At 70.2% G+C, this 10,818-nt stretch overlaps 1 protein-coding gene across 3 annotated transcripts in view; it reads right to left on the bottom strand.

The window, feature by feature from the left end:
- Nucleotides 1–315: 315 nt before the first annotated feature.
- The window catches only part of GNB1L (G protein subunit beta 1 like), a 30,821-nt gene continuing 20,318 nt past the window's right edge, over nt 316–10,818 (bottom strand). For 2 of the 3 annotated variants that reach the window (XM_081541914.1, XM_081541913.1), the window contains exons 4-7: nt 8,559–8,721; nt 6,436–6,534; nt 3,907–4,122; nt 316–782 (exon numbers count right to left, since the gene is read on the bottom strand). In XM_081541914.1, the coding sequence (XP_081398040.1) occupies nt 531–782; nt 3,907–4,122; nt 6,436–6,534; nt 8,559–8,721 (730 nt within the window). In that variant the 3' untranslated portion in view covers nt 316–530. The remainder of the gene's footprint in view (nt 783–3,906; nt 4,123–6,435; nt 6,535–8,558; nt 8,722–10,818) is intronic. The other variant, XM_081541915.1, reaches the window with a different exon arrangement.

The raw sequence follows: 10,818 nt of genomic DNA, 5'->3' as shown, positions 1-10,818 counted from the left end.
GCCCCCAGTCCCCATCTGCCCAGCGGCTACCCTACAGCGGCCAGCTGCCCATCAGCCTCACTCCTGGGCTGAGCCCTCCTCCTGTGACCCTGCTGCAGGCCTGGCCCCCTCCCCACGCCCCGACTGGGGTCCTCTCCGGGGCGCGCTCTCAGCCCTCAGCCCCGGCTGTCTGCAGTGGCTTGGAGCCCGAGACCACGACCCCCACCCCCGCCGTGCTGCGTGGCCGGCCACCTGCCTGGGGAGGCTCTGAGGACGGCCCTGGCTCTGACGCCCCAGGGAAGCAGGGGTTGCCTGGGAGAATTCACACCGCCAAGCTGCAGGTCTGGAAACAAGTTTATTGTCAGGCGCTCGGGGAGGCCTCTTGCCTGGATGGCAGGCACCCAGTGTCCAGCGTGGTTATGCCGTAAACAGCAGCCACCAGGGCCCACATGCTCTGTGTCATGACGGGGAGTTGGCCCCGGGCAGGAGGGGGCCTGAGCGACCTGGGGGCCCAGGACCCGCGCCTGTCCCCGCACCCCCTCCGTGCTGAGTCACGTGGGCGGGTAGAGCGACCAGACGCTGATGCGTTGGTCCCCGGAGCCTGCGGCCAGCAAGCCCGCGGCATTGAAGGCCACGCAGTGGACGGTGGCGCTGTGGAAGGCCAGCACGGCCAGCGGCCTCATCGTCCGCCACTGGAACACGCGGACACGGTGGTCCCAGCCCGCGGTGGCCAGGATCCTGCTGTCCGGCCGGATCTTGAGGTCGGCGATCCCGGGGTTGGTGAGCATGTGGGTCCTGGACACCTGTGAACAGAGGCGCAGAGAGACGTCAAGAGGCTCCTTAGGTCGGCTCCTGACGCTCCGCCCCCAGGACGCCCCCCATCGCAGGACACTCCGCCCCCTGGCCGCCCCGCCCCCACCCCCTCCCCGCCTCTGGGCCGCCCCTCCTCCTCCTCTGTCCATGGTGACCAGCAGTCCCGCGGGTCCCACGCCCTCTGTCCCCCTTGCCCAGGAATTCAGGCTCGGGGCTCAGTGCCCCAGCACCAGAGCAGCCCCGCCCCGCTCCACGTGCAAGGCCCTGCAGGAGCAGGCAGAGTGCGCAGAGTGGGCCTGTGCCCCAACTCTCACGGGTGAGGACCTGCCCCTGCCTCTCCCAGGAGCTCTAGCCCTGGGATCAGAGCGGTGGACGCGCCGGAACCCACGTGGCCTGCTTTGGGGGGCTGTTAACAGTGGGGACTGGGAGGAGGTCCCTGCGGGGTGGGTTGTGTCCAGGCCAGCGTCACTGCCTGGAGGGACCCGGGCGACAGGGGGGACCTTCTTCCTCCTGCTGGAAGCTGGGAACGCCCGGGCTGGAGGAGACGGGCCGTCCTTCCCGCCGGCACCGGGGATGCTTGCAGGGTCAGAGCCCTGTCCCTGGTCCCTGGACGTGTGGGCAGTGTCTCCAGCCCACCAGCCTGCGCATCCTGCTGCCGGCTTCAGGCGGGAGCCCCCAGCAGGGTCGGGGAGTGGGCGGCGGGCCACGGCCAGCAGCGGGGGCGAGGGGACGCCTGGCCAACCAGCTCGGGCGTAGTGGGCGTAAATCAGCCTCTTCAAGGCTGCGGACCTGCCTGAGGCGGGAGGAAGGCCGGTCTGCGTACCACCTGTCTGAGGGCGGCCACGGCCCAGAGCCCGCCCGAGGGGGTAGAGCGGGGACCTGCAGGCAGGCGGGCACCTGGTGTCCTGGTGAGGGTGACCCAGGGCCCGGGCACCGTGGGCCCCGCCGAGCCCACCCGGACCAGGACCCTAGGGAAGGACCCGGCCACCAGGGCTCGCTCGGCGCGTGACCTCAGGTGCCAGGAATGCGCTGGGCCCATCTGGTTCCCATTACCTCGCTCCGCTCTGCGCGGAGCCCCAGCTGCGTCCGCAGCGCCGGCCCGCCCGCCTGCCCGCGGGGAGATTGATTTGGGCTTGTTGGAGCTGTGGCCGGGAGGCGAGGTACATCTCTGCCCACGTGGTTCCAGGGCGGCACTGAGGGCCTACCTCTTGCTCGTCGACACCAGCGCGCCCAGGCCCCCGAGGCCCGACCCCTGCCCTGGAGGCCTCTGGGACCGCTGGTTCTGGAGAGGCGGCAGCAGGTGGCCGGGAGGAGGCGTGGGCCCTGGGACGGCGCTGAGTGAGGCCCAGCCAGCCTCCACCAGCCTCCCTGGCTCCCTCTGCTCGGAGTTCTGCGTTCACCGGCAAACGGCACCTCCAGTTCTGCGCTGGACACGCCCCATAAAGTCTGAAGTTTCTGTCACCGTTTCCCCCACAACCCAGGACGGATCAGGCCGACCTGAGCCAAGACAGCAAGAACGGCCAGGGAGGGGGTCCTGGGGGCAGGGCCTGGGGTCGCCGCAGTGGGTATGGCTCTCCGGGGAGCCGCCCGGTCCGCAGGCCTCGGCCAGTTGGCTGAAGTCCAGGCGACACCCAGAAGGGGTGCAGCATCCCACGGTGTTGGGGGGGCTGCCTCGGCCGCAGCAGGCAGGGGCAGAGGAGGAGGGGACCCTGATGTCCACCTGGCGGGCCCTCCGCCCTCGACGTGAGATGAGCACGGTGCGGCCCCGCCCATCTCAGTGACGTCCACTCCCGCCACCCGCATCCGGGACTCCAAGGCCCTGGCGACCGGAGAAGCCCCACCCCACAGCAGAGCGCCCAGTGGGGGGGTGGCCTGCCCCACTGCACCGGGCGAGGGCTCGCTGGGCCCAAGGTCTGGAAGATGGCGAGCAGCCGCTGTGCCGGCCTGCGGGGGCGGGACGGTGCCGGGGAGCTGGGGCGCCCGCCCTGTCCGCGGGTGCACGGGCCCCGGCTCAGGCTCCAGCCGCAGCCCCGCTCTCTCTGGTTCCAGCTCAGGCCGCCCGAGGACGCGCTTCTCCACAAGCCGATGCCCCTTCAGCTGCTGGAGTCCAGCCTCGGCCCCCCGCCCCCCCGCTCCTGCCTGGGGCTCCACCCTGGCAGCCCTGCCCCGCGGCCCTGCCCCCAGGGGCGGCGACGCCTGCAGGCATGAGGCCTGTCCCCATCTCCACCCAGGCCTGCCTCCCCGGGTACAGGACCTGCTCCCCGGCCGTGGGGGTCCTCCCCGGGTACAGGACCTGCTCCCCAGCCGTGGGGGTCCTCCCCGGGTACAGGACCTGCTCCCCGGCCGTGGGGGTCCCGACTGCTGGGCGAGGCCCCCCTCCAGAGGGTCTGAGAGACACCCTCCTCCTGTGGCCTCCAGTCTGCGGGGAAGCCTGGGCCACACCGCCCGGGAGGACGCAGCCTCTGTCCTACATAGCTTCCCCCCACCCCGGGGCCCTGCTTCCCCAGACCTGGGCCCTCAGAGCTGGCCGTGGACAAGCCTCAGCCTCCTGAGGCTTCCTGGCTAGTGGGGGCTTCCACCCCCCCAGAAGCCAGCGTGCACCCAGGCTCCCCACAGGGCTGGGCACTGGGCACCCAGACGCGGCCCCAGGAGCTCCGCGGCCATGGAGGGCAGGCAAGGCTCCGGTCACTTTGCCCTGAGGCCCCTGCCCCCCCATGGCCCCCGCCGGGCAGCGTGCCGACAGCTACAGGGGCCTCACTAGGGGATTTCTCCATGTATGGTTTGGGTTTTTTTTCTGTTTTTTTTTTTGATTAATCAGTTCCTTACTGACCAAATTCCTCTGAGTTTTCAAACTGGCTTGCACAGCCCGGATCCTACATGCCTTTCCTCTAGATGGACGAGACGTGACCGCTGTCGGCCGAGGCCCGAGAGAAACCCAAGCCCTGTGAACAGCTCAGAAGCGCCGGCCCCTCGCCTGCCGCCGGCCCGCGCCGGCCCCGATGATTAATTAGCCGGGGACCTGCACCAAGTCCTCTTCATGCCTAAATATTGTTTCAGCCCATCAGACCGCCGGCGCGGAGCAGGATGGATGAACCCGCGGCCGGGCCGGCTGACCTGAAGTGCCTGCTGTCCCTCCAGGGTCCAGACGGCCAGCGCCTTCTCCGCGGAGCCCGACACGCCCCTGGCCCTCCGCGGGTCCAAGGCCAGGCCCATGATGGGCTCCGAGTGGCAGGCGATGCGGCTGCACACCTTCCGCGCGGACACGTCCCACAGGGCTAGCGAGCCGTCCTCGTAGCCGGCCAGGAGCAGCGGGCGGGGGCTGGACTCGGCCTGTGGGGACAGCAGGGTGTCAGTTCCGCGGGGAGAAGGGGCTGGAGACGGCGGCCCTCCCTGCTGGGCCCGCGGGCCGACACGCAGTCTGGGCCAGCGCCGGGGGACGCGGGGCACAGGCCGGCGCTCCGGCTCCTTGCCGCCGCTGACGTGCGCGGGCACCCCCGGGCGGGGCCGGCCACCTGTCTGGCGAGCTCCGCCTCCATGAAAAATGAGCCTTCCGCACTTCGTCAACGTCGCCGCGAGCCCCCCGCGCAGTCAGGCCCGCCCGCTGGCCCGCTGCGTGATGGATGAGGCCACGGGTCAGAGGCGGCGCAGCGGCCGCGGGGGGTGGGGGGCGAGGGGACCCCAGGCCGGCCTGGCACCAACCGGGAGCGGCTGCCCTGCGCCTGGTGGCTGGCCCCAGGACCGCTGGCCAAGCTCCCTGGGCTCAGAGGTGACCAGGCACGCCCGCCCCTCACCTGGGCCGCGGGACTTCCCAGGCCAGGGGCTCAGCGGCTGCCCTGGGCCCTGGAGAGCTGGTGGGGTCGGGCCGGGGTTGCAGCAGCCCCGAGGAGGGAGGCTGGCGCTGGACGCGGCCTGGGCCTCGCTGGACACAGCCCTCCTGCAGGCCCAGGGCTGCACCGCACGTGTGACCTGAGCCGAGCTGCGTCCTCACCCACAGGGAGTGGAGCTCGTTGAGCGTGACCTGAGGGCTGCCAGGGACGGAAGGGGGCGGGGAGCCCCGCGCGGGCCCACGCGGGATCTGGAGGGACGGGAGGACCCATGCGCCCGGTTTTCAGATGACCACACGAGCTCCCGGAAGTGACAGCAGGAAACTCCGAGAAAGTGGCCGTGAGGACTCCTGGCCCTGGCCTCCCGCTGCCCCAGCCCGCACATCCCCCCTTCACTGGGGGCTGCCCTGCTGCTGGCCCGGGGGCTCCGAGGCTCCGGCTGAGGGCTGCACGCCGCCGACCTGCCCAGGCCCCGCGCGGCACGCCCAGCTGCCGGCTCGCCCCTGCGCTGAGGCCCCCAGGTCCCCCGCCGCACACAGGTCCCTGCGGGCAGGCCCATCCCACTCACTCAGCGTCCCCGCCCGCCCCCGGGTGTGCCGGCCAGAGGGGCCCCAGCGCCTCCAGGTTCCCTGGGGAGCCTTTGGCCGGAGGGGGGCCGATGGAGGGCCAGCTTCGAGGTCGGGTGTGGATGACCCCTGACCTCCCACGTGACCATCCTCCTCACATCACAGGCCATCCGTTCTTGGGAGCTGGACAAGAAGGCCTCTGACTGACTGGTCAGGCTCCTGCCACACTCGGATCCGTAAGCGGTAGGCACTCAGAGGCCTGGAGAGACGTCCAGGGCCGACGCCCTGAGCCGGGGGCTCTGGGCTGGATCCGCATCAGCCAACACAAGCCAGCCAACACAAGCCGGCGTGTCCTTCTGTCAGCCGTGTCGGTTCCCTTGACAAGTTTGCACATCCTGTTTCTACACGTGGTTCTGATGGAATTCCTACACGATTAGGCAATGACGCCGACAGTGTCTCTAGGGTGAGCGGTTGCGATGCGTCCCCTCGGGGGCCTGTGAGCACCCCCCGAGCCCCGCCAGCCCACGAGACCCACACCTCCCCATGCCCCTGGGGGCTGCTCTCAGTTCAGAAGCTGCAGGGGCAGCAAGTGTGAATAAGGGCAGGGCCCTGCAGGGCCGGGAGTGGGCGCACAGGCCCCTTCACCTTGCGGGGCCCCGTCTAACCGCGGGGCGGGACGGAGTCCCCGGTCTTGGCGGCACAGGAGAGCGGCCCCGGTCAGCGACCCGCTCCTCACGGCTTCTGCGGCAGCAAGGACGCTGCCCAGACTCTGGAGTGCACGCCATGGACCGTCCACTCACTGCCGCTGGAGCAGAGACACCGCGGCGACCGAGGCCGCCCCCACCCCGGCCCTAGCCTTGGAGACGCCTCCCGACCGCGTGCGGCCAGCAATATCGTCCGAGAGAGGAGGACACGGCCGCCGGACAGCGGCACTGAAGCCCCCACGGGCTGGTGAGTGACCAGCTCATCCCACGGGCAGGAGGCCATGGGATTCGCACGGTTGGCCAGCACTCACCCCGGCCCCAGGCAGAGGGTAGCATGTGGCTCCCCGGGAAGGCGGCCACTGTCCCCCTACAGCCCGCAGGGGTGAGCACGAGCCCGTGTCCTGCAGGGTCTGCAGGCGCCCTTGCAGCAGGAGCGGGGCCAGTTGGGGACGGCAAGGCGGTGGAGGAGGGGGGCCAGGAGCCCCGACCTTAATGGGCATGACTCACACCCGGGGGCGTGGCCGGGGCGTGGCCGGCATGGGGCCTTACCTGCCAGAGCTGCAGGCACATGGGCATGCCCAGCCTGGCCCCCGCCTCGGGCTTCAGGCAGCTCACTGACGTCTTGGACGGAAGCTCCAGAACTTGGACCTGACAGTAAGAAAACAGGCGGATCTGGGCTGGAGCCAGCTGGAGTCTGGGCCGCACACGCGGGAGGCCTGAGGCTCAGCTCCGCGCTGTGGGCCTGTCTGCGCCTCCGCACGGCCCCTGGTTCCCAGGCCGTGCGGGACGCACGCGTGACTCCCTGGTGACTGGCGGGTCCCTCCAGGGCGTCGTCATCCAGTGGCCGCCTGGGGCCTCCCTCATGTTGACCTGGCCGGGCGGGCAGCTTGGCCCCAAATGCTGACTCAGCGCCTTCAGCCCCGCCCTCCTAGCGCCCCTGCTGGGACGGGCCTCACATGCAGACGGCCTGGAGCCTTCCGGGCTGTCCTGGGCCCCAGCGCCTGCCACTCCGCCTGCATGTGGCCTGTGCTGAGTTGCCCAAGCCAGCACAGACCCTCCTGGGTCCTCTGCCCAGTGGCCACTCTGCGGGGGAGGCGCCATGGGCAGCCCAGGTCTGCAGATGGCGAGGCCATGGTCCGCACGCTCTCGGGGCATCGAGAGGACCGGACGCCTGCTGGGCTGCTTCTGACACTGGACACAGGACCCCTGGGAGGGACTCCGGGTGAACCAGAGGTGCAGACGTGCGGTGCAGGGGGGAACGCTCTCACCAACACCACACACGTGCGCGCGCACACACACACACACGTGACACACACCCTCCACACCGTCATGCCTGCAGGGCCAGCTTCGGCCCCGCACACCTCATCCTCACTGCCCCAAAGACGTGGAAGAAGACCTGAACCACGAGCGGGTCGCTCCGCCACGCGTCAGAAACGCGAGAAGCCCCCGTGGCAGCCCTGAGGCTCAGGAGAGGCGCCAGGAGGACAAAAGACGTTAGGGAGGACGCAGAGGCCCAGGGTGTGGCCTGGAAGTGACCCTCTCAGGGGAGGCCCCCAGGCCTCAGGCGTCCAGGCCCACCCCGGGGTTGAGGGCCTGCTTCCTAACACCCGCGCACGTCAGGGGGACTGGCCGGGGGGGCAGCGCTGGCCGGCACGTGAGAGCATGTGGCCGTGGTCCCTGTGGTCGGGGTGCGGGGGCACCTCCCACACACCGCTGCTTCCGCTTGGCGTCCCAGGGCACGTTCTGCTTCCAGAAGGATGTCTGGTTCGGGCAAGCGTGGCCACCCAGATGGCCAGGCCCGGCGGGGTGGGAGCACGTCCTGGGCGCATCCGGCACCCCCGGGCCTGCGGCTTCAGTCCAGGTGGGAACACTGTGAACAGCCTGCTCCCAGGAGGTGCCCAGACCCGGGCCCAGACCCCGCCGCCCGCTCAGGAAGGGCAGCCGCGGAGGAGGCTCAGCACCGTCTAGCTGCTGCCGCAGGAGAGAGCGGAGCCCGCTCTCTTCACATTAATAAAACTTTTAACAGGTTTTTGGCAAATTGGCAACAAAAGCGCATGTAGCTCCTAATTGGAGATTTAAGCGCCTCGGCGAACAAACAGACGCCTGTTCCTGCCTCGTTATTTATGAGCTGGGTCTGCGCTGAGATTCACGGCTCCTGTTGGGCGCTGGCCAAACTTCCCGGGTGCAGGGCTCGAGTGCCCGCCCAGCCCTGCCTGCCAAACGGCCCTCAGGGAGCAGGGACACAGTGGGGGATGGAGGGCGTGCCACCCCCGGTATGAGGCTCCCACCCCCCCAGGCCCTCACACAGCACCCGCCAGGCCCGGCTGACCAGTCCCCGCTCCGCCTGCGCCCCCGACAGTGACCCTGGGGCCCTGCTGTCTGACGTCCCCCGTCCTGCGGTCGCCACCACGGTGTGTGTCCCCCAGCAGCGCCCCAGCCCTGCCTCAGGCCTCACGCCGGCGCCCAGCTCTAACCCCGAAAGGCCGCCTCCCCTGCTGGCCCGGCTCTGAGGCCCACCTGGACCTCATGGGGCCTGCCTGCTCCTGACGCCCTGAGGGCCTCCCGGAGACCTCGGCCCACCTGGGCCCCCTGTCTGAGCCCACCACCAGAGCCACCCAGGCGGCCAGGCCATGGCTGGCCGGAGACCCCAGAGCCACTTGGGGCTCACTCACCTCATCACTGCCTCTCCCGGGCACGGCCAGCATCCAGCGCTGTGGGCCCTCGGCCAGGACGGAGGCCCTGCAGAAGCCCACGCTCTCCAGGCGCACGGTGTCCACCACGGCGTTCCTGCCCTCCGCCAGGTCCCACACGCACAGCTGCAGGTCGCGGCCCTGGCTGCCAGAACAAGAGGAGGCGGGCCGTGACCCTCCCAGGGGAGGACACACGGCGGCCGGAGGCCACAGGACAGCAGGGGTTGCCTCGCAGAGAGGGAGCCGGCTCCTGCGCTGAGAAGGGCCACACTCACACCTGTGGCCGACGCGCCAGCCTGGGGTCTATGACAGACGGGGGCAGACACCACGGACGGGGCGTGGGAGCCCGCCCACTGCCTGGCACTGACGCCCCCAGCAAGGCTGGGCCCGCCGACAGCTCAAGCCTGCGTCCCCACAGTGGCCCCTCGCTGGCCCTCGGGTCTCACGTCCGAGGAGCCCAGGAGGAGAGGGACTGTCCCTGACACGTGCACTGTGCACACGGCCCTGGGAGACAAGGCATGGACGGGGCGGGTCTCCTCCAGAAGGCCCACCTCAGCAGTCTGACCTGAGAACCCCAGGGGTCCCGGGAACGTGAGGCCCAGCCCACAGAACCCTAGGGCCGGCCACGGTGCAGGAACACGGGGAAGCGCGTGGGCACAGATGGGAGGGGCCAGAGGGGCCGGGACAGCGTGCGGGGCTGACCTGGGGGCTGCACGTGACCCCCTCTGGGCCCGAGCCCGGATCCGGGGGGAGGGGTCGTGCGTGGAGCCGGACATCGCGCGGGGCGAGGGCAGCGGGGGCGCGGGGCAGCCCGTCTCTGAGGGGCCCAGGGCAGAGGGGGCGCGGAGCGGCCCATCTCTGAGGGGCCCAGGGCAGCGGCTCCTGCCCACGTCGCCCGGTCCCCTCGCTGGCAATGCTGTCCACGCGCCTGGCTGCCCCACGGCCTCCACGCTGGCCCCCTGAGCTGAAGGACAAGGCACAGCCCACGCGACTCATCGCCAGCGTGGGAGTGACTAGCTTGGACCCTGGGCGAATGCTGGCCGGCCAGTGCTCACCAGGCCCACGGACTGGGCAGGCTGTGCCTCTCCCTGTCCGGTGTGTGTGAGTGTCCCCTGGGTGTCACCCCCAGGGTGGCCTCCCACACTCAGGGCCGACAGTGCGGGGATGACCCTGCGCACGAGGCCGACTGCCCCCCCCCTCAGGCCTGCAGAGAAGCGCTAGCCAGGCACATCCACTGAAAGCCCTCCCCCTGCAGCGGGCACTTGTGGGGATGACGGTGACGCCCCGGCACACGGCCCCTCGCCTCTGCCCTCCGCCTATTCCTGTGTGGCTAACGGGCCGTCGCCCATGGTCCTCACTGACGTTTGTGTCCCGACGACCCCAGGCTGGCCGGCGGGGGCCTCTTCAGACACCGGGCGGCTGGGCTCGGCGCACACCGGGGCCCCCGGGAGGCTGCTTGAGCCTTGTCCACACCAGCCCCAGGCAGGCAGCTCCGCTGCCCAATGGCAGAGGCAGGGCACCGGGACGCACGCGTGCAGAGTAAGACAGGCCCTTAAGACACTGCAGCCGCACACCCTGGCCTGTCCCACCAACAGGGTGGGAGGGAGCTGCTCGGCGTGGCTCTGTTTACTTTAAAAAAAAAACCCAAAAAACATAAAACGAGTCTATGCGTTTTGGAGATGACTGTTCAGACGGTAAAGCAAGAAAGTGGGGGGCCTTCCTTCCAAGGATACAGAGCAGAGGCCAGGTGAGTGGGGGCGGGGAAGCATGGCTGCCCAGGGTCCCCGCGACCACACGGCCGCACTCAAACTCCCGGGCCTCTTTCTGCAAGCTCGTCATGCGGCCCACAGCAGGAGGAGGGGTGCGCCCAGGGGCACAGGTGCGGCCAGGTGCAGCCTCGGGCGTGCGGGCCGGGCCGGGGGCTCTCTGGGGCAGGGTGAGGCCACCCAGGCCCCAGCTTTGTCCTCCGGCCCCTGACGTGAAAGGGCACCTTCCCCTCGAGGGCCACTTTGGAGGCCAGACTTGCAAACACAGCTGGGCCCCGGCCGCCACTGCAGTGTCGCACACCTGGCACCTCAAGCACCTGTGCGCCCTGCGTCCTGCCCGGCGGGGCCACTGCGGGCCAGCCGTCACGCACGCACACCAGCGCCCCCCACGATCACCCGCACGCATCCACAGGCCGTCATGCACGCACGCCAGCACCCCCCACGATCGCCCGCACGCATCCACAGGCCGTCATGCA

This window comes from Giraffa tippelskirchi, chromosome 11, assembly GCF_054371585.1.
Source record: "Giraffa tippelskirchi isolate mGirTip1 chromosome 11, T2T-mGirTip1v1.2.pri, whole genome shotgun sequence".
Lineage (NCBI taxonomy): Eukaryota > Metazoa > Chordata > Mammalia > Artiodactyla > Giraffidae > Giraffa > Giraffa tippelskirchi.
The sequence above is the reverse complement of the archived record's forward strand: the minus strand, read 5'-3'. Positions and strand labels throughout refer to the sequence as shown.